We start from the raw sequence: 26,876 nt of genomic DNA, 5'->3' as shown, positions 1-26,876 counted from the left end.
TAAACATGAGAACAGTCATAGAACATAGAAATTGAGAAACATTGGGAGGGAGCTGTGTCCCCCAATGGAGGCTCCAAGAAACAGATTTTACGGTAAGCAACCAAAAATCCTGTTTTCTTTATCGCCTCTCATTGGGGGACACAGGAACCATGGGACGTCCCAAAGCAGTCCCTAGGGCGGGAAAAAACAGACTTCCATCAGGTCAGAGGTCTCACCACTGCCGCCTGCAAGATCATTCTGCCTAGGCTGGCGTCCGCCGAAGCGTAGATATGGACCTTGTATAATTTACCGAACGTGTGGATGGAAGACCAAGATGCCGCTTTGCAAAGCTGTAGGGCGGAAGCCCTGTGGTGCACCGCCCAGGAGGCGCCGACCGCCCGGGTAGAGTGAGCCTTAATCCCAGGAGGGAGCACTCTGTTCTTGACCCGGTAAGCCTCCAGGATTGCCGTTCTGATCCAGCGAGCAATAGTCGCCTTAGAAGCAGGCAGGCCTCTGCGCATGCCATCAGGAATGACGAAAGGAGAATCAGTCTTCCGGAAAGCGGACGTTCTATCCAGGTAGATCCTCACTGTCCTGACGAGGTCCAGCTTATTCAACGATCGCTCCAAAGGACAAATCGGAGCTGGACAAAAGAAAGGTAGAACGATGTCCTCGTTGAGGTGGAAGGTGGAAACCACCTTAGGAAGGAAGGCGGAGGCCTGAGGACCACCTTGTCCTGGTGGATGACCAAAAACAGAGGACGGCAAGACAGGGCCGTCAACTCGCAAACGCGGCGGACAGAAGAGATGGCTACAAGAAAGGCCACCTTCCAAGATAGGACTGACAGGGGAATCTCCCTGAGGGGCTCAAAAGGGGGAAACCCTCAGAACGTCCAGTACCAGGTTTAAATCCCAAGAATCCACAGGGGCCCTGTACGGAGGGACAGCGTGGGCTACTACTGGAAGGAAGGTCTTAACCTGTGGCCAAGAAGCTAAAGTCTTCTGAAAAAAGGATGCAAAGCGCAGAGACCTGGCCCTTCAGGGAGCTAAGAGCCAGGCCCGAATCCAGTCCTGCCTGAGGGAAGGCCAAAAAGGAAGGCAGGGAATAGGACATAGATGAAACACGGTTGGACTTGCACCAACGGAAGTAAGCCTTCCAGGTACGATAGTAGATCCTGGAAGACGAAGGCTTCCGAGCCTGGATCATGGTGTGAATCACTCGGTCCGAAAGGCCGGAACGCTCTTAGAACTTCGGTCTCAACAGACACGCCATTAAAGTGAGCGACCGAAAATTCGGGTGGCAGATCGGACCGAGACAGCAGATCGAGCCTGTCTGGAAGGCGCCATGGATCGTCCACGAGAAGATTGACGAGCTCCGAGAGCAAGCTCTTCTGGGCCAATCCGGGGCGATCAGAATGACCGGCACCCCTTCCACTTTGATCCTTTTCAACAATTTGGGAAGTAATGGAAGGGGTGGGAACAGGTAGGGCAGCACGAACTGTGACCAAGGAATGGCCAGAGCGTCGACGCCCACTGCAAGAGGATCGCGAGACCTGGAGACGAACTGCGGAACCTTCCTGTTTATTCTGGACGCCGTGAGATCCACGTCCATAGTCCCCCATCGAAGACAAATCTGATGGAAGACCTCCGAATGCAAGGACCGTTCCCCTGCCGCAAGGCCCTCGCGGCTGAGGAAGTCGGCGGCCCAATTGTCCGCACCAGGGATATGCACCGCGGATATCACCGGAACCGTTGCCTCTGCCCAAAAGGAGGATCTTGGATACCTCGGCAAGGGACAAGGAGCTCCGAGTCCCCCCTGATGGTTGACGTATGCCACAGCCATGGCGTTGTCTGTCTGAATCAGGATTGGAAAGCCCCTGAGGATCCTTTCCCAGTGGCGGAGGGACAGAAAGATGGCCCGAATCTCGAGGACATTGTTCTAAAGAGTTGACTCCTGCGCCGACCAACGGCCCTGAACCGTCAGGTGGCAAAAAACTGCACCCCAGCCGAGCAGGCTGGCGTCCGTCGTCACCACTTGCCAGGGAATTGGAAGGAAGGACCTGCCCTGGGAGAGGAGAGGTGACGTCAGCCACCAGTTAAGAGACCGTTTGACCCAAGAAGAGAGTCGGATCGGACGATCCAGGGAGGAGACAGACCTGTCCCACCGAGACAGAATGGCTTGCTAAAGGGGTCGCGAATGAAATGGGCGAAGGGACTTGCTTGTAAGGTTGATACCATCCTCCCCAGAACCTTCATAGACGATAGGAGGGAGGGAGGCCGAGGACCCTGGAGCAACCGTATGTCCCGACAAAGAGAGGGCCTCTTGTCTTTGGGAAGGAAGACTTTGGTCTGACGAGTGTCAAAGAGCATGCCCAGAAAGATGATGCGCTGAGAAGGGATAAGGCAGGACTTCTTCCGGTTGACCAGCCACCCGAAACAGACTAGGGTGTCGAGAACGATGGACAGACTTTCGAGAGCCTGAGAAGGGGACAGAGCCTTGATGAGGATGTCGCGAGGTATGGAAACAGAACCAGGCCTCTGACTCTCAAGATGGCCATCATTGCCGCCATGATCTTCGTGAACACCCTTGGAGCGGTTGCGAGACCAAACGGCAGGGCGACAAACTGAAAATGATCTCGTTGCACTGCAAAGCGCAGGAAACGGAGATATCCGGGAAATATCGGGACATGGAGGTAGGCGTCCTGGATATCTATTGAGCATAGAAATTCCTGAGCCTCCATGGAAGCAATTACTGAACGAAGGGAATCCATCCTGAAGTGTCTCAGGCGAACTCTCCTGTTCAGCAATTTGAGGTCCAGAATGGGGCGAACCTTGACGTCTTTTTTCGGTGCCACAAAAAGGTTCGAGTAGAAACCCGTGAACCGTTCTTTTTCTGGGCCGGGAATGATTACCCCGGATTTGAGCAGAGAAGCGATGGCTGCGAAGAAGCCCAGAACTAGAGCGGGATCTCTTGGAGGACGGGATTGGAAGAAACGATCCCGGGGTCGGGAAGCGAACTCTATCTTGTATCCCGAGGATACAACTTCCCTGACCCAAGTGTCCTCTACTGCGGAAATCCAGACGTCCCTGAAAAGGAGAAGACGGCCGCCCAATCTGGGAGTTGGGCTGGAGTCTTGCCAAGAGTCATGCGGAGGTGGATCTTCCAGTCCTGGAGGATCTATCCTGGGAGTAGCGAGGATGCCAGGACGGAGTGGGCCTAAAGGCCACCGCATTCTTCCCTTGACGTGCCTGTGGCCTCTGTTGCTGCTGGGAAAAGGAGCTTGACGCAGCGAAGCGACGAAAAGGCCGAAAAGAGCGAAACTGCCGTCTAGGAGGAGGGCGACGAGGCTTAGCCTGGGGGAGAAGAGAACTTGTACCCCCGGTGGCGTCCTTAATGATTTGGTCCAGCTGGGAACCAAAGAGACGAGAGCCCTGGAAGGGCAGACTAGTGAGGGACTTTTGGAAGACAAGTCCGCCTGCCAGGCCTTGAGCCAAACGGTCCGGCGGATGGCAACGGCATTGCTGGAAGCCTGAGCCGCGCAAGACGCGACATCCAGGGAGGCGGAGACCAGGTATTCATCAGCGTGGGAAATCTGGTTGGCAAGTTCCGCTAATTGCGCGGGAGGCGCCCCGTCCAGGATACCTCGCCATAGATCCTTGGCCCATTTTGAGATGGATTTTGAGGCCCAAGTGGAAGCAAAAGCTGGGCATAGAGCCACTGAAGCCGCTTCCAAGGCAGATTTCGCGAAGGATTCTATAACTCTATCGTTAGAATCCTTCAGAGATGCTCCGCCGGACAGTGGAAGCACCGTGTTTGTGAACACCCTGGAAACCGGGGGATCCACCGAGACCGTCCAATTGGCGGTAGGTTCTGGTGAAAAAAAGGATACAAAACACCAAGGCGTTTTCCACTCTGAAAACGACTGGTCGGGTTCGCTCTTTCTCTGTTCATGATTTTCTCGAATTCAGGATGAGGAGCAAAAAACTTGGAAGGTGGTTTAGCCCGTCTAAACGAAACTGCCTGATCTGCGGGTTCCGTAGAGGGATCCTTGATGGCACAGGTTTCGTTTATAGCTCCAATGATTCTGAACCATATCCCTCATGGTGGCGATTTGGTTAGAATCCAGCTCCGAAATATCATCTGAGGGCGCATCAGAGAACGCCTCGCCTGACTCAGGGGAGGAGGACGCCTACCGCAGGGGAGGACCGTGTGGCGAGATGGAGATAGAAGAGGACTCAGACCGACGTTCCTGTCTTGACCTTTTGTGGCTTATCAAGAAGGGCTCGGACTGAGGCTCGAGTGACCCGCTGGCTACTGCGGGGGTCTGCAGAGGTAATCGATCCAGCACGGACACCAAAATTTGAGACACCCGAGTTAGATCGGCCACCGATTGTGACAGAGAGGAGGCCCAGTCTGGGATGGGGGTATCACTCTCGGACGGTGGGAATAATTGAGTTGCTGCAGGCCTGACAGAGCGGAGATCTGAAGAAATGCCAGAGGGTTAGGGGACAGCGGAGCAGAGGGGGGTGTCAGTCTGCAGTGCAGATACTCACGGCAGATGAGAAAACGGATACCAGGTAGAGGAAGCTGTCCAGCTGCGGTGGATCTCCGGAGAGAAGACGAGCCCCTGCTGCAATTCGCGCAGATGGTGACCGCTGGAAGGGCGGGCAGGATGTGCGCTCAGGAAGGTGCGGAGCGCGATGAGTTAAAATCCAGATGCCGAGCGGCGTAGAGGAAGGGGAGGAGTCAGCTGAGATGGCGCCGAACAGATTGTCGGGCGGGAGAAAGCCCGTCAGATTAAAACGGAAGTGGGCGGAGCGAGGCACCGGAGGTAGGCACCGGGAAACGCCGGGGCCTAAATTATAAGCCGGCGACCGCCGGAAGTAATCAGAGGTGCGGGCGCAGCCCGGCTAAGAGGCGCGGCAGCCGCCGCATAGAAAGGGGAGCGCTGCCGCCGGCGCCGGAAGCAGGCCCCGGAAAAGCCGGGGCCTAGATTAGAAGCCGGCGGCCGCTGGAGGTAACCAGCGGAGCGGCGCTGCCCGGCTAAGAGGCACGGCAGCCGCCGCATAGAAAGGGGAGCGCTGCCACCGGGGTCTATATTAGAAGGCGGCGGCCGCTGGAGAGAACGGCGGGCCGCGAGCAAGCTCCTAAAAAGGTATGTAGCCACGCCGCAGGGTGAAGGATGCGGCCGCAGACAAGGCAGTGTGACTGCCTGTAAAAGTGCGGCCGCCGAGGCCGCAGTAATAGAAGTGCGGCCGCAGAAATAGCAGCGCGGCTGCCTGTAAGGCGTCGCACCGCACAGTAAAGATGCAGCCGCAGGAAAGGAAGGAATCCGCTGCCTGTAAGGCGCCGTGGGAGAGCTGATAGGGGGAAAAAAATACTCACCTAAAATCCCACGCCGTCCGGTACTAACCTTAAAGCGGGGAAAGTATTAGACGTCCTTGGAGCTGGTGGACGTCCTCGTCTCCTCCAACCGACAGGCTCTGGAAGGCGAGTGGGTGGGGGACGGAGCCAGGACCGGACTTCTAAGCACGCTTGTGTGCTAGGATCTTGGTCCTGGAGAGGGATCTATGAGGATACGGGGTGACAGTACACGCCGTACTCATAGTCCGCTTTGTGGGAGTACAGGTGTGACTGTTCACCCTGTATCCCTCCAGAAAACCTGAAAAGGAACGACGCACATTGAGGTAGATAAGGGTCTAATGAAAGACCCGTGTCCACCTCCTACTGACACTAAGCTAAACTGAAGAGTATAATGCCAGTCGGTGGGGTGTACTCTGCAGAGGAGGAGCTAACTTTTTTATTTGCATAGTGTCAGCCTCCTAGTGGCAGCAGCATACACCCATGGTTCCTGTGTCCCCCAATGAGAGGCGATAAAGAAAAGATGATTCAAGGTTTAATTTTTTTAAACCATTAATAGCTTTTTTTTTTTTTTTACTTTATTTTTTTTTGATCCCTTTCAGGATTTTTACCTATCATCTCTGATCTTATAATATATACTGCCATACAGTTTATATTGAAAATTGATGAGTCCCATGAATTTCAGCTTGTGGCTGAGCTTCACAGCAGTATCAGGATGGCAGGGTTGAGGGCCTTCAGCAGGACCCCAACTACCATCGTAACCCGTCAGTGCCCCGCGATCACGTTGTGAGCGGCCTATTGGAGCCTGTGCATGAGACATAGGGATGGGGCAGGGAGAAGCCGGTCGGCGGCCACACTGGACTAGTCTTGTCAGACTCTGATCCATGCGGTCCATGGTTTGGCTAGCATGACTTAAATAACAGCTTCCCTTTAATCTATCACACTGGTCACCGGTTCCCGGATACCTGTTGGTCCGGAGTACTGCGTTCCTGAAGACTGACAGTTCAGACCAGTGGCATAGTTCTACTGCTGGTCTAAGCTGTGTCCTCTCCGATACTGCATCATCATCAGAGGAGAGCATGGACATTACGGCTAGATCCGTGCTTACCGAACTCTACTGAGAAGAGCCTGTGTGTACTGGGCACGCTCGGCCAGAAACAACGAGTATCATACAATAATATTGCATGTCCCTCCATCTTTGAGAACGGAGATGAAGTTTAATAAGAATAAAATGGTAAAGTTGCCTGTTTTACAATTGGTTTGCCATTTTAACCATCATCAATGTTGTGACAACCCTTTTAAAAGGAACCTGTCACCAGTCTTGTCCTGTGCCAACTAAAACTATTACCTTAATCAGCGCCTATGCTGCAGTCCATCAATGGTTATATAAACCCCTGATTCCACCCAAAAAACGTTTGAAATTCTCCAGCTCTGTATGTTAATCCTGTAGGTCCGTTCCGATTGTCGTGGGTTCTGCAGTCTCCATCCCTCCTCCCGGTTTCCGATAGTCGTCCACCTGCTTTAAATAAACATGGATGAGGAAGCCGAGAGTAAAGATGGAGGCAGCAGAAACCACGACCATCGGTCAGACAGGATTAACATACAACGCAGGAGAACTTCAGAAGGTTTTTTTGTGCGAATACAGGGGGAGTCAGGGAGGTTATATTACCATCGATGGACAGGCGCTGATTAAGGTCATAGTTTTAGCTGGCAGAGGGCAAAACTGGTGACAGGTTCCCTTTAAGCTGACATCACAGAAATAACGCTCCCAGTTTTCATGTATTAGGGAAGTTTCTTTGACATAGTGATGGTCTTGGATGACTGCACTAGGCTTATACATACATTATACTCGGAAGCCATTTCAGTATAGGAACTAAAAATATGCAGCTATTTTTGTGAACCAATATTTGGTGCACTAGGACAATGGTCATGTACAAAATGTGCTGCCCTTCAAGGGAATCTGTCAGCAGGCTTTTGCAGTGTAATCTGAGGACAGCATGAGATAGGGTTAAAACACAGATTTCAATAATGTGCCACATGTCAGGCTGTGCTCTGTTTACTTACAATGTAAGCTATATCATATGGTGATTATCATTGTCTGGACTGCATCAGCTACAGCAGCACATGCATGCCAGTCCGACTCCGCCTCTCCTGTGATAAGCAGCTCACTGTCTAAAGATACCTACATGCAGAGCCTGGTATGTGCGGGGTTAGCTTTCTCAGCTCTGCTGCATTGCTAAATTTAAAAACTTTATGTCAAAATGGCTGCACCCAGTAATCTAAGACTAAGTGATACATTGTTTGATTCAGCGTCTTTTTACTTACATCATGCTGCTCTCAGATGAGGTAGGAAAAACCTGCAGACAGATTCCCTTTAAAGATCAACTTTAACACTCTCCTGATATATGACATACTATAAAGTCGTTTTCCCTTCTTTGATACGGACTCAGGAGCAGAGCCCACGTTGTTGCAGGAAGATGATGAATGAAATACAAAGAGGATGCATTTGCTCTCTACCACTACTCCCTGACGAAGGAAACCGGTCTTTTTGAAAAGCGTTGGAGGCTGTGTGGACTACGGAGACACCTGTACTGGAGTTTACAGTGACGTCACTAGAACGGTCTTAACTACTGGCGGAAGTGAGGGGATCACGCTATCAGTAGGATTGCTACCTCACACTTCACATTTGTAGCAGGCACCATATCTCATTGAAGACCCTCTATGGAAAATTGTTAATCACTGTTAGGAAAGACACCTGTGAACCCACTTTTCAGGTACTACTGGCTCTCCCCTTTCTTTAAAGGTACCTTCACACATAACGATATTGTTAACGATATCGTTGCTATTTGTGACGTAGCAACGATATCGTTAATGAAATCGTTATGTGTGACAGCGACCAACGATCAGGCCCCTGCTGGGAGATCGTTGGTCGCTGAATAAAGTCCAGAACTTTATTTCGTCGCTGGACTCCTGCTGACATCGCTGGATCGGCGTGTGTGACACCGATCCAGCGATGTCTTCACTGGTAACCAGGGTAAACATCGGGTAACTAAGCGCAGGGCCGCGCTTAGTAACCCGATGTTTACCCTGGTTACCATGCTAAAAGTAAAAAAAAACAAACAGTACATACTTACCTACAGCTGTCTGTCCTCCAGCGCTGTGCTCTGCTCTCCTCCTGCACTGTCTGTGAGCCGGAAAGCAGAGCGGTGACGTCACCGCTCTGCTTTCCGGCTCCCAGACAGTACAGGAGGAGAGCAGAGAAGCAGAGCGCAGCGCTGGAGGACAGACGGCTGTAGGTAAGTATGTACTGTTTGTTTTTTTTTACTTTTAGCATGGTAACCAGGGTAAACATCGGGTTACTAAGCGCGGCCCTGCGCTTAGTTACCCGATGTTTACCCTGGTTACCGGCATCGTTGGTCGCTGGAGAGCGGTCTGTGTGACAGCTCTCCAGCGACCAAACAGCGACGCTGCAGCGATCCGGATCGTTGTCGGTATCGCTGCAGCGTCGCTTAATGTGAAGGGGCCTTTAGGTAATATATACATATAGTGACATCTTTGTTTGCAATCATTGAGATCTTGTCACTGATTCTTGTTTACCTTTACTTTCATCTAAGTATCAGTGTCATACCGGCCTCCTCTGACACTGCGGCCGCTTCTCCTATCAGTCCCGCTCTCTCCATTTCTCCTCGCCGCTCTCAGTGTCGCGCCGGTTCCCCGCGTCCTCTTCCTGCTGCTCGGGGATTTCGGCGTGGGGTGCGCGCTCCTCTTCCCTCCTGTCCTGTACCTGCTCAACACATGCGCCTTAGGACGCGGGCGTGCACTTCTTCCTCCAGTTAACCATTTCGGACCCTCCCTGCTCCTGTCTCCTCCAATCAGGTACTTCTTTGGGCTATATCAGGCCTCGCCTCCATAATGGAGGTGCCTGATTGTTGTGTGCAGTTTGTACCTTCGTTTGGCCCTGTCTGGTTCAGATCCTTTTCTGCTCCGGTCTGGTCCGTTTTCTCAGGCTCATTCTCCCCCTGTCTTCCCTCCGTTTTCCCAGCCTGTCTCCCTTGGTTCGTCCCTTCCTCCCCTCTCCCTTTTGCTTTCATTCCCAGGATTTCTCCTCCACTTCCGTCCTTCCCTTCTGTCCTTTCCAGAGCCGTCCCTCTTGGTGCCAGCTGTTGCGGTATTGTTCCCCTCGGGCCTGCTTCCCAACTATCCCTGTATAGGGGTTGTCATCTCGGGTTCGCTCGCCCCTGGGTGTATCAGTACCGTGACCCAGAGGGTCCACTCTCTCTCCGGTTCTTCCGTCCTCACGGTCACTATAGGACTGCGCTCAGATTTCATCAGAGTGCAGTCAGATTGTCACAGTCTTCCGTCCTCACGGTCACTATAGGACTGCGCTCAGATTACATCAGAGTGCAGTCAGATTGTCACAGTACAATCAGGCCATGGACCCCGCTGGTGCCTCCGCAGCAACCCAGAAGGAGTTGTTGTTCTTACGGGAGAATCAGACCCCTATTATGTCTGTTATGAAGTCTATGGACTCTCGTTTAACCGCCCTACAGACTTCGGATCCTGGTAACGCCCCTCTGCTGGTGGGACTCCAGCAGGAGCTCGCACAGCAGCGAGATACCCAGTCCCATATTCTTACTTACATGGCATTGGTCGACGACCGCCTTCACTCTCTTCAGTCTGCCGCCGCTGCTTCTGCCTCTCATCGAGATCCTGTAGCCCTTCCTCCTCCTCGTTTGGGAAAGCCCCGTCGATACAGCGGCATCCCAAATTGTGTCGGGGTTTTTTGAACCAGTGCCGTCTACACTTCGAGCTCCTACCCCAGCAATATCCCTCTGATCCTGCTAAGGTGGCCTTTATTCTGTCCCATCTCGAGGGAGAAGCTCTGTCCTGGGTTAACCCCTTATGGGAGCGGGATGACCCGGTAGTTGCCAGTATACAGATTTTTCTGGACACATTTCGTAAGGTCTTTGATGAGCCAGGTCGGGTGGCATCTACCACTGAAAACCTCTTTAATCTTCAACAGGGGAATCTTACTGTTGGACAATACGCCATCCGTTTCCGGACACTTTCTTCTGAGCTTGGGTGGAATAACGAGGCACTGGTAGGGGCTTTTTGGAGAGGGCTCTCGTCCAAGATTAAGGATGAGCTCGCAGGTCGGGATACCCCTACTATCCTGGAAGACCTTATATCCTTGGCCACACGTATTGATTTACGTTTCCAGGAGCGCTCTCGAGAATTAGTCAGGGAGAGGAGATCCTTTAGGACTAATTGGGTGCCTGGTTCCTCCTCGGTCAAGTCCTCTGCTTCTTCCGCTCCTGAACCTATGCAGGTGGATCGAGTTAGATTGTCGGAGCAGCGTCGCAGGGAGAGGTTGGCACAGGGCTTGTGTCTTTATTGTGGAGGGGTAAATCATTTCCTGCGTTCCTGTCCAGAGAGGCCGGGAAACTCCTCCACCTAGGCCAGGTAAGAGAGGCCTTCCTAGGTGATTCAAATTCCTCTCTACCCCTAACTATTTCAGCTTTGATATCTGTAAGTCTTGAGCGCAGGTCTGTGGAGGCGTATGTGGACTCGGGTGCCGCTGGTAATTTCATTCGGCAGGAGGAGGTGAACAAATTTCGGATACCTGTGGTTACTCTTGAGACTCCGCGTTTTATTTCTGCAGTGGATGGCAGACCCCTACCTGTTTCCATCAAGATGGTCACTCTCGAGTTGGACATGCAGATTGGAGCTCTACACCAGGAGAGGATAGCATTTTATGTTCTGCCTAATCTTTCTCACGCTCTACTCTTGGGTCTACCCTGGCTCAGGTCGCACGAGCCAGTTCTTGATTGGCGCTCTGGAGAGATACTCCGCTGGGGTCATGGTTGTCATGAACGTTGTCTGCTGTCCGTCTCCCGTCCAGGTCTTCCCCAAGCACCCGTCAATCTTCCTAGTCTTCCCTCTGCCTATCTCTCGTTTGCCGATGTCTTTGATAAAAAGGAGGCGGAGTCTCTTCCTCCACACCGAGCCTATGACTGCCCTATCAAGTTAATTCCTGGATCTACCCTTCCCAAGGGAAGAACCTATCCGTTATCTCCGGCAAAGACCTTAGCCATGTCAGAATACATCCGAGAGAATTTAGCCAAGGGTTTCATCCGGAAGTCCTCTTCTCCAGCTGGAGACGGTTTTTTCTTCGTTCGGAAGAAAGATGGATCCCTTCGGCCATGTATAGACTACCGAGGTCTGAATGCCATCACAGTCAAGAATAGGTATCTTCTACCGCTGATTCCTGAACTCTTCGACCGACTGACAGGAGCCCGAATTTTCTCCAAACTAGATTTACGCGGAGCCTATAATTTGATCCGAATTCGCGCTGGAGACGAGTGGAAGACTGCCTTTAACACCCGGGATGGCCACTATGAATACCTGGTCATGCCCTTTGGTCTCTGTAACGCTCCAGCGGTCTTCCAGGAATTTGTGAATGAGATCTTCCGTGATCTACTGTATTCTTGTGTGGTGGTGTATCTTGACGACATCCTTATTTTTTCACCCGACTTGTCTTCTCACAGAAGAAGTGTTCGTCTGGTTCTACAGCGTCTTCGGGAGAATCGCCTCTACGCAAAGATCGAGAAGTGTTTGTTTGAACAGACTTCTTTGCCTTTCTTGGGATATATTATTTCTGACATGGGGTTGGAGATGGATCCTGAGAAACTATCTGCTGTACTTAAGTGGCCTCGTCCTATTGGAGTGAAGGCCATCCAACGATTTTTGGGCTTCGCTAACTACTATAGACAATTCATTCCGCATTTCTCTTCTGTGACCAAGCCTCTCGCCGCTCTTACCCGGAAAGGAGCGGTTCACAATGTTTGGCCTCCGGAGGCAGAAGACGCCTTTCTCTCCCTAAAAAGGGGCTTCACATCTGCTCCTGTTCTTCATCGGCCTGTGGCCAGCAGGCCTTTCATCCTTGAAGTGGATGCCTCCTCTTCGGGTGCTGGGGCAACTCTCTCCCAAAGATCTCTCTCCTGTCGTCTGGTTCCTTGTGGGTTCTTCTCGAAGTCATTTTTGCCCGCGGAATGCAATTATTCAATTGGAGATCGAGAATTACTAGCTATAAAGATGGCTCTACAGGAGTGCCGTTATCTCTTGGAAGGGGCCATTCATCCCTTTAAAATTTTCACAGACCACAAAAACTTGGCTTACATTCAATCCGCCCAAAGACTTAATTCCAGACAGGCCAGATGGTCTTTGTTCTTTTCTCGTTTTGATTTTAAGCTTCATTTTCGACCCGGATATAAGAATTCTAAAGCGGATGCACTTTCCCGATCCTTGCAATCTCCCGAGACAGAAGAAGGTCCTTCACATATTATTGATCCTGCCAAAATCATCATGGTGGCTCCCTCTAACCTCCTCTCTGTTCCCCCTGGCAGAACTTTTGTCCCGTGTGACAAGAGAACAGAGGTATTGCATTGGGGACATTCTTCCAAAGTTGCTGGACATGTCGGCACCAAGAAGACTCTCGCTCTTCTCTCCCGGTACTATTGGTGGCCGTCTCTCCGACAAGATACTTCGGATTTTGTGGCCTCCTTCACGACTTGTGCTAAAAACAAAGTACCTAGAGAGCTACCTTCTGGTCTCCTGCATCCGTTACCCGTTCCCGAGGCCCCTTGGCAACAAATAGCTATGGATTTAGTTACAGATTTGCCTCGTTCCTCTGGATGCACAACCATCCTGGTGGTGGTGGATCGGTTCTCCAAGATGGCCCATTTCGTTCCATTGCCTGGATTACCCTCGGCTCCAGAATTGGCAAGAATTTTCATCCATCAGATCTTCAGATTACATGGACTTCCTCAGCGTATTGTGTCGGATCGAGGGGTCCAATTTACCTCCAAGTTCTGGAGAGCACTTTGTAAGCTCTTGGGCATTTCGCTGGATTTCTCCTCCGCCTATCATCCTCAGACCAACGGGCAAGTGGAACGGATAAATCAAATCTTGACCACCTACCTCCGCAATTTTACCAACGCTCATCATGATGACTGGGTAACTCTTCTTCCTTGGGCTGAGTTTGCCCATAATAATCATCCTAGTGGGGCAACTTCTAAATCTCCATTCTTTGTGGTTTCTGGTCTGAACCCGGGAATACCTCTTCCTATGTCTTCCCCTTCTGGAGTGCCTGCAGCAGACGCTTTTTCTTCTGAATTTTCCCAAATTTGGAGAGAGACCAAGGAGGCTCTCGTTCGGACTGCAGCCCAGATGAAGAGACACGCCGACAAAAGGAGGGGGGATCTTCCACCGTATCATCCTGGTGACAAGGTCTGGCTTTCGACTAAACACATTCGCTTGAAGATTCCTTCCTACAAGTTGGGTCCTCGATACATCTGTCCCTTCGAGATTTTGGGACGTATTAACAACGTGGCCTATAGATTGAGATTGCCGGATTCTCTCAGAGTCCCTAACGTCTTCCATGTCTCGCTCTTGAAACCTCTCATTCTTAATTGATTCTCTCCTGCACCCATGGACTCCCCTCAGCCCTTTAGCATTGACAATGATTTTGAAGTAAAGGATATTCTGGCCATGAAGAGGGTTAGAGGAAGGGTCTTCTATCTTATTGATTGGAAGGGGTTTGGTCCTGAGGAGAGGTCGTGGGAGCCTAGGGAGAACGTTAATGCTCCACGGATTCTGAGAAGGTTCACAGCCAGTCTCGGAGGGGGGAGTCTTAGGAGGGGGGGTACTGTCATACCGGCCTCCTCTGACGCTGCGGCCGCTTCTCCTATCAGTCCCGCTCTCTCCATTTCTCCTCGCCGCTCTCAGTGTCGCGCCGGTTCCCCGCGTCCTCTTCCTGCTGCTCGGGGATTTCGGCGTGGGGTGCGCGCTCCTCTTCCCTCCCGTCCCTGCTCCACACATGCGCCTTAGGACGCGGGCGTGCACTTCTTCCTCCAGTTAACCATTTCGGACCCTCCCTGCTCCTGTCTCTTCCAATCAGGTACTTCTTTGGGCTATATCAGGCCTCACCTCCATAATGGAGGTGCCTGATTGTTGTGTGCAGTTTGTACCTTCGTTTGGCCCTGTCTGGTTCAGATCCTTTTCTGCTCCGGTCTGGTCCGTTTTCTCAGGCTCATTCTCCCCCTGTCTTCCCTCCGTTTTCCCAGCCTGTCTCCCTTGGTTCGTCCCTTCCTCCCCTCTCCCTTTTGCTTTCATTCCCAGGATTTCTCCTCCACTTCCGTCCTTCCCTTCTGTCCTTTCCAGAGCCGTCCCTCTTGGTGCCAGCTGTTGCGGTATTGTTCCCCTCGGGCCTGCTTCCCAACTATCCCTGTATAGGGGTTGTCATCTCGGGTTCGCTCGCCCCTGGGTGTATCAGTACCGTGACCCAGAGGGTCCACTCTCTGTCCGGTTATCCCGTTCTCACGGTCACTATAGGACTGCGCTCAGATTTCATCAGAGTGCAGTCAGATTGTCACAGTCTTCCGTCCTCACGGTCACTATAGGACTGCGCTCAGATTTTATCAGAGTGCAGTCAGATTGTCTCAGTCTTCCGTCCTCACGGTCACTATAGGACTGCACTCAGATTACATCAGAGTGCAGTCAGATTGTCACAATCAGCATATCTTACGGGCTTATCCTCATAGCAGTTAAGCTGCTTTTAGTATTTCTGTGTACCTGGGTAAAACCCAAAAAACAATTCCACAATTTTGGCGCACTTGGTATTCCCCCCCCATTTTCCTGTACATTGTAAGGTAAAACTAATGTATTTTTGAACTAAAACAACTCGTACTATGTTACTATGTACTGAAAGATAGCTATAAAAAAAAAATCAATAAGTTTCGGCTCTTGGAAAGAGAAAAGAATGAGAATACAAAAACAGGAATTCACCATGTTGGAAAAGGGCTAAGGGAGTGTTTTCATATCAATAGGTAACATAGTAACATAGTAACATAGTTAGTAAGGCCGAAAAAAGACATTTGTCCATCCAGTTCAGCCTATATTCCATCATAATAAATACCCAGATCTACGTCCTTCTACAGAACCCAATAATTGTATGATACAATATTGTTCTGCTCCAGGAAGACATCCAGGCCTCTCTTGAACCCCTCGACTGAGTTCGCCATCACCACCTCCTCAGGCAAGCAATTCCAGATTCTCACTGCCCTAACAGTAAAGAATCCTCTTCTATGTTGGTGGAAAAACCTTCTCTCCTCCAGACGCAAAGAATGCCCCCTTGTGCCCGTCACCTTCCTTGGTATAAACAGATCCTCAGCGAGATATTTGTATTGTCCCCTTATATACTTATACATGGTTATTAGATCGCCCCTCAGTCGTCTTTTTTCTAGACTAAATAATCCTAATTTCGCTAATCTATCTGGGTATTGTAGTTCTCCCATCCCCTTTATTAATTTTGTTGCCCTCCTTTGTACTCTCTCTAGTTCCATTATATCCTTCCTGAGCACCGGTGCCCAAAACTGGACACAGTACTCCATGTGCGGTCTAACTAGGGATTTGTACAGAGGCAGTATAATGCTCTCATCATGTGTATCCAGACCTCTTTTAATGCACCCCATGATCCTGTTTGCCTTGGCAGCTGCTGCCTGGCACTGGCTGCTCCAGGTAAGTTTATCATTAACTAGGATCCCCAAGTCCTTCTCCCTGTCAGATTTACCCAGTGGTTTCCCGTTCAGTGTGTAATGGTGATATTGATTCCCTCTTCCCATGTGTATAACCTTACATTTATCATTGTTAAACCTCATCTGCCACCTTTCAGCCCAAGTTTCCAACTTATCCAGATCCATCTGTAGCAGAATACTATCTTCTCTTGTATTAACTGCTTTACATAGTTTTGTATCATCTGCAAATATCGATATTTTACTGTGTAAACCTTCTACCAGATCATTAATGAATATGTTGAAGAGAACAGGTCCCAATACTGACCCCTGCGGTACCCCACTGGTCACAGCGACCCAGTTAGAGACTATACCATTTATAACCACCCTCTGCTTTCTATCACTAAGCCAGTTACTAACCCATTTACACACATTTTCCCCCAGACCAAGCATTCTCATTTTGTATACCAACCTCTTGTGCGGCACGGTATCAAACGCTTTGGAAAAATCGAGATATACCACGTCCAATGACTCACCGTGGTCCAGTCTATAGCTTACCTCTTCATAAAAACTGATTAGATTGGTTTGACAGGAGCGATTTCTCATAAACCCATGCTGATATGGAGTTAAACAGTTATTCTCATTGAGATAATCCAGAATAACATCCCTCAGAAACCCTTCAAATATTTTACCAACAATAGAGGTTAGACTTACTGGCCTATAATTTCCAGGTTCACTTTTAGAGCCCTTTTTGAATATTGGCACCACATTTGCTATGCGCCAGTCCTGCGGAACAGACCCTGTCGCTATAGAGTCCCTAAAAATAAGAAATAATGGTTTATCTATTACATTACTTAGTTCTCTTAGTACTCGTGGGTGTATGCCATCCGGACCCGGAGATTTATCTATTTTAATCTTATTTAGCCGGTTTCGCACCTCTTCTTGGGTTAGATTGGTGACCCTTAATATAGGGTTTTCATTGTTTCTTGGGATTTCACCTAGCATTTCATTTTCCACCGTGAATACCGTGGAGAAGAAGGTGTTTAATATGTTAGCTTTTTCCTCGTCATCTACAACCATTCTTTCCTCACTATTTTTTAAGGGGCCTACATTTTCAGTTTTTATTCTTTTACTATTGATATAGTTGAAGAACAGTTTGGGATTAGTTTTACTCTCCTTAGCAATGTGCTTCTCTGTTTCCTTTTTGGCAGCTTTAATTAGTTTTTTAGATAAAGTATTTTTCTCCCTATAGTTTTTTAGAGCTTCAATGGTGCCATCCTGCTTTAGTAGTGCAAATGCTTTCTTTTTACTGTTAATTGCCTGTCTTACTTCTTTGTTTAGCCACATTGGGTTTTTCCTATTTCTAGTCCTTTTATTCCCACAAGGTATAAACCGCTTACACTGCCTATTTAGGATGTTCTTAAACATTTCCCATTTATTATCTGTATTCTCATTTCTGAGGATATTGTCCCAGTCTACCAGATTAAGGGCATCTCTAAGCTGTTCAAACTTTGCCTTCCTAAAGTTCAATGTTTTTGTGACTCCCTGACAAGTCCCCCTAGTGAAAGACAGGTGAAACTGCACAATATTGTGGTCGCTATTTCCTAAATGCCCAACCACCTGCAGATTTGTTATTCTGTCAGGTCTATTAGATAGTATTAGGTCTAATAGTGCTGCTCCTCTGGTTGGATTCTGCACCAATTGTGAAAGATAATTTTTCTTGGTTATTAGCAGAAACCTGTTGCCTTTATGGGTTTCACAGGTTTCTGTTTCCCAGTTAATATCCGGGTAGTTAAAGTCCCCCATAACCAGGACCTCATTATGGGTTGCAGCTTCATCTATCTGCTTTAGAAGTAGACTTTCCATGCTTTCTGTTATATTTGGGGGTTTGTAACAGACCCCAATGAGAATTTTGTTACCATTTTTCCCTCCATGAATTTCAACCCATATGGACTCGACATCCTCATTCCCTTCGCTAATATCCTCCCTTAAAGTGGACTTTAGACAAGACTTTACATAGAGACAAACCCCTCCTCCTCTCCGATTTTTACGATCCTTTCTAAACAGACTGTAACCCTGTAAGTTAACTGCCCAGTCATAGCTTTCATCTAACCATGTCTCGGTTATTCCCACTATGTCAAAGTTACCTGTAGATATTTCTGCTTCTAGTTCTTCCATCTTGTTTGTCAGGCTTCTGGCGTTTGCGAGCATGCAGTTTAGAGGATTTTGTTTTGTTCCAATCTCCTCACTGTGGATTGTTTTAGAAATGTTCTTACCTCCCTTCTGAGTATGTTTTCCTGGGTCGTCTTTGTTCGAGTCTAATGTTTTTCTTCCCGTCCCCTCTTCTTCTAGTTTAACGCCCTCCTGATGAGTGTAGCGAGTCTTCTGGCGAATGTGTGTTTCCCAGGTTTGTTGAGGTGTAGTCCGTCTCTGGCGAGGAGTCCATCATACCAGTAATTCACACCGTGGTCCAGGAATCCAAATCCTTGTTGTCTGCACCATCGTCTTAGCCAGTTGTTTGCATCAAGGATCCTGTTCCATCTCCTGGTGCCATGCCCGTCTACTGGAAGGATAGAAGGAAAAACTACCTGTGCATCCAGTTCCTTTACTTTCTTCCCCAACTCTTCAAACTTAGGTGATGGCATATAGCTAGTATATGTCAGCCCAAAAGATCTATCCTCTGGAACATCCACGACCCTGAGACTGAAGAGGCCGGGGCATTGCATGCTTTTCACAACATTTTTCCCCTTCATGAGAGGTGTTGCACGTTGACCAAATAGACAATCATTAGATGCAAAGTTGTAATGCAACATTATAATACTAATATCAAAGTCAGAGCTGGAACAATTGGTTGTTGATGTAGCTGAATTGATAATACATTTTCAGCATACCCGCTGTTTTACTTTCAACTTCCATAAAAATGTAGCCAAAGACTCACCGATGAGGCCAAGGATGCAGGGAGGCCACCTTGGATAAGTTTTTACTAAGCGGTGAAAGCCCCTTTAAATAGGTTTTTAGTTAACCCAATACAAAGTATTAAAATGTTACCTTTCTAGAAGAATCTGCACCACATCCAAACATCCATGCATTGCTGATAAAACAAAAAAAGAATACGGATTATAATAATACACATACTGTATATTTCTAGTATATCAATCCATCCCTGCCCTGAAATCACTAGGTCACAGTCCTCATACCCAGTGGCAGTGTTAAGGTATTGCACACGTTTCAGATTTTTCCGCACAAAATCCGCATCTGTTGGCAGAAAACGCAGGCAAAAATGGTTGCGGATTACTTGCAGATTGTCATGCGTTTTTTGATGTGCGGATTTGCCTTACTCAATTTATATCAATAGGTGCAAAAACGCTGCGTTTCCGCACAAAGCATGTGCACAGCAGTTTTTGTTTTCCATAGGTTTACATGGTACTGTACACCGCTTGGAAAACTGCTGTGAATCCGCAACGTGTGCACATACCCTTAGGCTGGGATACACTGGGCCACAGGTCTTGATTTTGAGGGCCCATCTTTCATCTATTCAAAGCCAATGGATTTTATCATTAAGAGGTGCTTCTTTTTTGGACCGGGGTTAATTTTTGTCAGGCACTGTATCTTACGGTATTGCCATAAGATACGCAAATGTGCATTCAACTCTGCATTTTAGTTGGATCAGCCATCAGATTTGCAAACTTGTGGTCATGTGCCAACTAGTCAATCTTCCTGGTTCTCGAAATGGTAAAGCTCTGAGGAGCAGGGAGAGAAGTTAGTTGGTATAAGGCTATGTTCACACCTTGCGTCGGGTCCCTGCGGGTTCTCCCGCAGCGGATTTGATAAATCTGCAGGGCAAAACAACTGCGGTTCTCCCTGCAGATTTATCGCGGTTTGTTCCGCGTTTTCCGCTGCGGGTTTCCGCCTATACTATTGATGCTGCATATGCAGCAATATGCAGCATCAATAGTAATGTTAAAAATAATAAAAATTGGTTATACTCACCCTCTGATGTCCGGATCTCCTGGGCGCTGCACCCGGCGGTCCGGTTCCAAAGATGCTGTGGGAGAAGGACCCTTCGTGACGTCACGGTCATGTGACCGCGACGTCACCGCAGGTCCTGGTCGCACAGCAACTCTGACCGGACGGCCGCGTGCAGCGCCCAGGAGCTCCGGACATCAGAGGGTGAGTATAACCAGATTTTTAATTTTTTAACCCCAAATATGGTTCCCAGGGCCTGGAGGAGAGTCTCCTCTCCTCCACCCCGGGTACCACCCGCACATTATCCGCTTACTTCCCGCAACGTGGGCACAGCCCCATGCGGGAAGTAAGCGGTTCAATGTATTCCTATGGGTGCAGAATCGCAGCGATTCTGCACAAAGAAGTGACATGCTGCGGGTTGTAAACCGCTGCGTTCCCGTGCGGTTTTTCCCGCAGCATGTGCACAGCGGTTTGCGGTTTCCATAGGGTTTACATGTTACTGTAAACGCTATGGAAACTGCTGCGGACCCGCAGCATCAAAATCGCGGCGGTTCCGCGGTAAAAACCGCTAAGTGTGAATATAGCCTAAGACCACGTGTGCAAATTGTGATGACTGATGGAATCGGAAAGCAGAGCCGAATTCCAATATTACACACTTAGGGTATGGATATGGCAACAACATGTTCACACAAGTTCAATTAAAAATATGATGCAGAACTTATTTTATACAGTGTGGTGTCCTCCACAAGTCACATTATGAAGCCCACACAGATTGCTGTTCACATTATGACGATAACAGAAGTAATAATTGACAAAATAATAAAAAATAAAACAAAAAAAAACCTTGCTGCGTTCTCCCGATGGCTACTCCAGTCATTGCCATCGGCTTTCTCCTCCACCATTGATTTCAATAGTTTCTGCAGCCTTAGGTTGCAGGTACTGATGATATCAGGACCAGGGGAATGACATAGCAGCCTTGAGGTCTGGAGCTATAGCTCCCTTAAAAGGAGAAGCAAGGGTCCATCAGATGATCTTCCCGTGGGCCGGTCTGATGCAGCCCAGCGGTCTATAGTAGTATGGGGATTTTTTTAGGCTTAGGACCTGTAGGCACTCTGCAAGTCATCCCGTGATGCTCAGTATTTGGGGGTCATTCATCCGTGAAAGTAGGGTTTCTAGTGAAAATATTTCTGTAATATGGTATCTGATGGAAAATGCCAGTAGTTTCTCAGATTTGATTTGTCAGATGTTTACAGATTTAAAATCATGTGAAATCAAGAAAAATATGTATAGTAGGTAGAATGGATTCAGAGGTTAGTCTTGGAGGTTGTATGGGAAATTACAACCATGCACATGATAAGGCTTAGAATGTTTTTTATGTAGTTCTTATAGTATAACATTTACCTAGAAATCTTTAAAGGGGTTGTCCCACAAACAAAGTACAATTTAATCAAACGTTTTTGGAATAATAATTTCCACAATTGGATGTGTTAAATGTTCCTGTGCTGAGATAATCTTATAAATGTGCTCCTGCCGTGTACTGTGTAATGGCTGTGTCTGACCGTGCAGGTACATGGTCGGATCATACCACAGCTCCTGGGCAGGAGAGATTATCTCAGCACAGGAACATTTCATTACCATATCCAATTGTGGAATTTATTTTTACTCCAAGATCTGTTGATTAAAATGTACTTTGTTTGAGAAAACCCCTTTAATGTAACATTATGCCTTCCACAAAGGCCGCTACCTGCAGTGTGCAGCGGTGTTCTCTTTATCTTGCTCCCCGTATTCCAAATATCAGGAAAGGTATCGAGCAGGTAAGTGATGACAGCGGGGTCACCTTCTCTAGATGCAATATGAAAACTGTTCCAGCCATCCTTATTCTTCAGCTTGGGGTCGGCCTTGTGCTCAATGAGATCTTTGATAACATCTACATTTCTTCTTGTGCAAGCCATCATCAGAGGGGTCCTAAAATTGATAGGTGCTCCCATTACATGAAAAAAATGGGACAACTTGTGAGAAATAAAAAAGGTCACATGACAAACTATTGAGTCTGCCCTTAGTGGCACCTAATAGAGTGTAAGATATCAATCATGCCCCCATCTGTCACGATATGTAACAACCTAGTAGGGCGTCAGTCAGGGGCTCAACACTCACAATGGGATGGTATAGGTCAGAGGAAGGCCCTACCAATAGGGAATGAGGGAAGGTCACTTCCTGAACTCAAACCTGAGTCTGTCCTTGCACTCCCCTAACGCCCTAAGTGGGTCCTTCCCCCCACCACCGTCAGGAACCTCATCCCTCACTGTCACCTAGCACTGCTCAGGCTGGAAAGGTGCCACTGCAAATGGTTCAACACAGGGGACAGTGACAAACACAAGAAAGACAAGGTGAAAACACAATACTTAGCTTCCAGACTCCGCTGCCAAGCTTCACACCGCAGATAACACAGAAACAGGACTCCAAAACTCCAGAAGTAGCTGACATCAGAGAGCTGCAACTGCATGGCTGGTCTCCATAGAGAAAACCATCACTAACCGTCAACTGATACATCAGGTGCCCATTTAGAGGATGGTGGGATTGGTGACCATCCATATCAGCTGACCTAGCAACTCTGCAGTTGCAGTAAATTGCCAGCAAGGGAAACTAATATTAACCCCCTCGCTGGCCCAAAAGGAAAAAAAGATAAATTTACATTATAGTGTAACCAGAGCTGCCACGCATCCAAAAATGGATTGACAGTACCCTCCTTTCAATGAGGGGCCTCTGGACCTCACCGGAAACAACGTACGGCGAGGACACCTTGATCCACTAGAGTGCACCTCTACAGTCACCTGATCCTTCAGGTTTACGGCAAACGCAGCCCAATGGTGATGACAATAATGTAGGTTCCGGAGGCGCAACAAATCTCCAGGGCACCGACCTGTGGAATATGTTGCGTACGTGTATTACTGGGGGTAACTCCAGCTGGAAAGTCCCCGGGCTGAGAATGGTCGACACCCGATATGGCCCGATCACCCTAGAACTTCAGGTCCCAGTTGCACCTGATGTTTTTGGTGAACACCCATACGTACTCATTCACACAGGTCTGGATCTGAACATTTATTTCCACGCATGCGTTTGGCACAGAATGGTAAACTCTTTGAGAAACCAACAACACAGGCATCCCCTTGTGTCACTAAACTCATATCCTCACTACCTAGAGGGAACCACCACCCTCCCCTGACCCGTCCTCCTGAGAGGACACCATGACTCAGGGTTTACGTGTGGTGAGGGTTGAATCCTGTCCCAACCTCCTTGGGAGTACCTTAGCTGTCTCCACCGGAGCAAAAGGGGTAGGCTGGAGAAGGACAGTAGAGACTGTAGCTCCCAGGCAGCAGTCCTTACATGACTGGTCCCAGCTGACTACTTCCCGGACCGACAATGACCGGATTGTGTCTCTTCAACCAAGGAAGGCCTAAGATAATAGGAGTTGGCATACCCTCCAAGACGTAGCACGACAGGGACTCTTCATGAAGAGTCCCTATACACAGGTTTATATTATCTATGACTTGGGTCACCCTCCCCTGGCTGAGAGGAACAGAGTCAATTGCCTGAATGCTAATGGGTCTCGCCAGCATCCTACCTATCAGACCATAAGTCTGAACAAAGCGAGAATCCACTAAATTGACTCCAGCTCCACAAGCACCGGTATAGTCTCAGTAACCCTGACAATCGCCTCTTCAGCAGGAATGGTACACTGAGATGAGAAGATGGAGGAAATATACACACCCTGGTCACCTCCCTCCACACGACCAGGGGGAAGTGGCTTTGGAGATAAAGTACCAACGTTGGCACGAGATGGGCAGACAATGTAATGACCCATAAGTACACAGTAGAAACATGCCGCTATCCCACGGGGAACCGCAGGCAACCCAGCTTGAGAAGAGACTCCTCCCACCTACACAGGCTTATCCGTTGGCAGCAGTGTGTTCTCCTCCCTACAAAGAACAACACGCGTCTCTTCCTGAGGCGTCTATCCACCCGGATAGGTAGGGACATAGCTGCTTCCAAAGACCAAGGAGACGCATACTGCACAGAGTATCCTGTAGCCTAGCTGACAGAAATGACTAAGAGCAGGGTCGTTCCACTGCATGTCAGTGGCCCCATCTCCTAAATTCTGAGCAGTACACTTTAGCCGGCCGGACCCCCTGCTTGATTTTGCAGAGTCTAGACTCAGCCAGGGATACGCCATCAGGATCCCATTTCACAAGCGCCAATGCCGCAAAAAACTCGGTCCGACCGCAAAGATGGTGAATCGGTCGGCAGGGAGAAGGCCTGGGATTTGGGGGGGGGGGGGGGGGAAGTCACCCTTGAGAAGGGAGACAATAATCCCCACACGCTGTTCCTCACTCCCTGAAGAAAGAGGACGAAGCCTGAAATATAATTTTCAGGCTTCTTTAAATACAATAAATGTATCTCTCCCTCCAGAGAACATGTCAGGGAGAGATATTTTGGGTTCCGGTTGAGCCTGGACATGAGCATAGACCAAGAACCCCGACTGCTGCTGAAGCTGCTGCACCACCTGACACTGCAGCTCCGCTAACTCATCTGTAAGGGTCTGGATCAGGCGAGCCAAAGCCTTTGCTTGTGCCATCGGTTCACTGGTGGAGTTGTACGGTTGGTGATAATGTCACGCTATGTAACGACCCAGCAGGAGTCGGTTAGGGGACGGCTCGATACACACACACAGCGAGATGGTATAGGGGGGGGGGGGGGGAGGAAGGCCCTACCGATAGGGAATGAGGGATGGCCATCACCTGAACTCAAACCAGAGTCTGTCCCTGCACCCCCCCCCACTGCCGTCAGGAACCTTGTCTCTCGCTGTCACCTAGCACTGCCCTGGCTAGTGCACTGGCACTAGGCTCACCACTAAAAATGGTTCAACACAAAGGACAGGGACAAACACGAGAAAGACAAGGTGAAAACACAACACTTCGCTTCCAGACTCCGCCGTCAAGCTCCACACCACAGATAACACAGAAACAGGACTCCAAACACCAGAAGTAGCTGATGCCAGAGAGCTGCAACTACACGGCTGGTCTCCATAGAGAAACTATCACCAACCGTTAGCTGATGCATCAGGTGACCATTTAAAAGGATGGTGGGAGTGGTCACCACCCACATCAGCTGACTCAGCAACTCTGCAGTTACAGCAGATTGCTAGCGAGGAAAAAACTGACATTATCCCCCCCGCAAACCCCCCGCCAACCTGAAAGGAAAAAAAGCTACATTTAAATCATAGTGGAACCAGAGCTGCCACGTATCCAAAAATGGATTGTGACATAACTATAATTCCTAATACCACTCCATTATACTGATGGAAATAATTAACTGGTAGTTATATATAAAAAAAAAAAAGAAGAATATTAGAAGAATAGACATTTGGGTAAATCTTTCTTGTGTACTGAAGGTAATCTGCAGTTGAAATTCAGATATTTACGGCGGTTTCCACATTATGTCAGAAATGAACAGTTCATAGGAAATATGGAGGAATTTAAAAAAACTTTTTTTTTCATTTGAAGAAAAAAGACACAGATGCTAAAAATGTAAAGAGACACCAAAAATGGGTCCATCACACTGGGGGAAAAAGGGATGTCTGTATGGGGCGTAACACTAGAAGCCTGTTGTCACTTTAAGGCTACGTTCACACTAGCGTTGTGCGCCGCTGCGTCGGCGACGCAACGCACAACGCACGCAAAAACGCGGCAAAACGCACGCAAAAAACGCTGCGTTTTGCGACGCATGCGTCGTTTTTTGCCGAAAATTGGACGCAAGAAAAATGCAACTTGTTGCGTTTTCTTGGTCCGACGCTTGCGGCAAAAAAGACGCATGCGTCGCACAACGCAACAAACAAAAACGCATGTGTCCCCCATGTTAAGTATAGGGGCGCATGACGCGTGCGTCGCCGCTGCGTTGCCCGACGCTAACCCGACGCACACTAGCATAACGCTAGTGTGAACGTAGCCTAAGCCCTTAAGGGCAAGCAATGTTCCACATGTATTTTCATTATTTTCTCCCCTCGTTGCAAAAGTCGCAACTTTTTTTTATTTTCACTTCATCATAGCCGTATGAGAGCTTTTTTTTCTTTTGCAGGATGAGTTGTAGTTTTGAAAGACTTCATTCATTTTATCATACAGTATTCCTCAAAAATGGGGGAAAAAAATGCAAGAGAAGTGAAATGGTAAAAAAAAAACACACAACACAACAATTCCACCATTGTTTTCTGTTCAAAAAGTGTGGCAAAAATGACTTGCCAACATAATTCTTCAGATCAGTATGATTGCCATAGTATGATACCAAAACATTAAGGATATACTCGTATTTAAATAGCAAAAACAACATTTTGTAAAAAAATGTTGTTGGTATTTTCTCTTTCTTCATTTTTCCATCAATAGATTAGCACAAAGGCTTTGTTTTTTGTACATTGAGCTGACTGATTTATCAGTACTATTTTGGGGTACATACAGTAGAAAGTTTTGATAATTTATTGCTTTTTTGGAAAAAAAATACAGTGACAGTTTTAATTTTTATTTTGGCATTCATCGTATGGGATAAATAGTTTAAATATTAGTATTAAGGGAAGAATTGCCATGTACTGACTTGTTAGGCTATGTGCACATGATGCGGATTTTTCCGGGCAGAAACGCTGCAGATCTGCACTGTGGTGTACAGTATAATGTTATTAAAAAAAAAAAGCTGTGCAGATGGTGCGGAAAAATCCGTGCGGAATGGCTGCGGATTTCAAAGAAGTGCATGTCACTTCTTTTGTGCTGATCTGCAGCGTTTCTGCACCCCTCCATGTTAAAATTCCGCAGTGGCAAAAACCGCTGAAAATCCGCATCAATTCCGCGGCTGCGGAATCTGCCAGGAGATGCGGATTTTGTGCAGAAAATTCTGCACCACATTTCCTACGTGTGCACATAGCCTTACACCGGTGGCTCTAATTACCGGACCGCGCTG

The 26,876-nt window shown here is 48.5% G+C and overlaps 1 protein-coding gene across 1 annotated transcript in view; it reads right to left on the bottom strand.

Annotated features, from left to right (window-relative positions):
- ANKRD16 (ankyrin repeat domain 16) overlaps positions 1 to 26,876 on the bottom strand; it is a 34,085-nt gene that overhangs the window by 6,264 nt on the left and 945 nt on the right. The window contains exons 2-3 of the mRNA XM_069765330.1: positions 21,622 to 21,842; positions 18,960 to 19,002 (exon numbers count right to left, since the gene is read on the bottom strand). Of these exons, the coding sequence (XP_069621431.1) occupies positions 18,960 to 19,002; positions 21,622 to 21,842 (264 nt within the window). The remainder of the gene's footprint in view (positions 1 to 18,959; positions 19,003 to 21,621; positions 21,843 to 26,876) is intronic.

The sequence above is a fragment of the Ranitomeya imitator genome, chromosome 4 (genome assembly GCF_032444005.1).
Source record: "Ranitomeya imitator isolate aRanImi1 chromosome 4, aRanImi1.pri, whole genome shotgun sequence".
Lineage (NCBI taxonomy): Eukaryota > Metazoa > Chordata > Amphibia > Anura > Dendrobatidae > Ranitomeya > Ranitomeya imitator.
The sequence above is the reverse complement of the archived record's forward strand: the minus strand, read 5'-3'. Positions and strand labels throughout refer to the sequence as shown.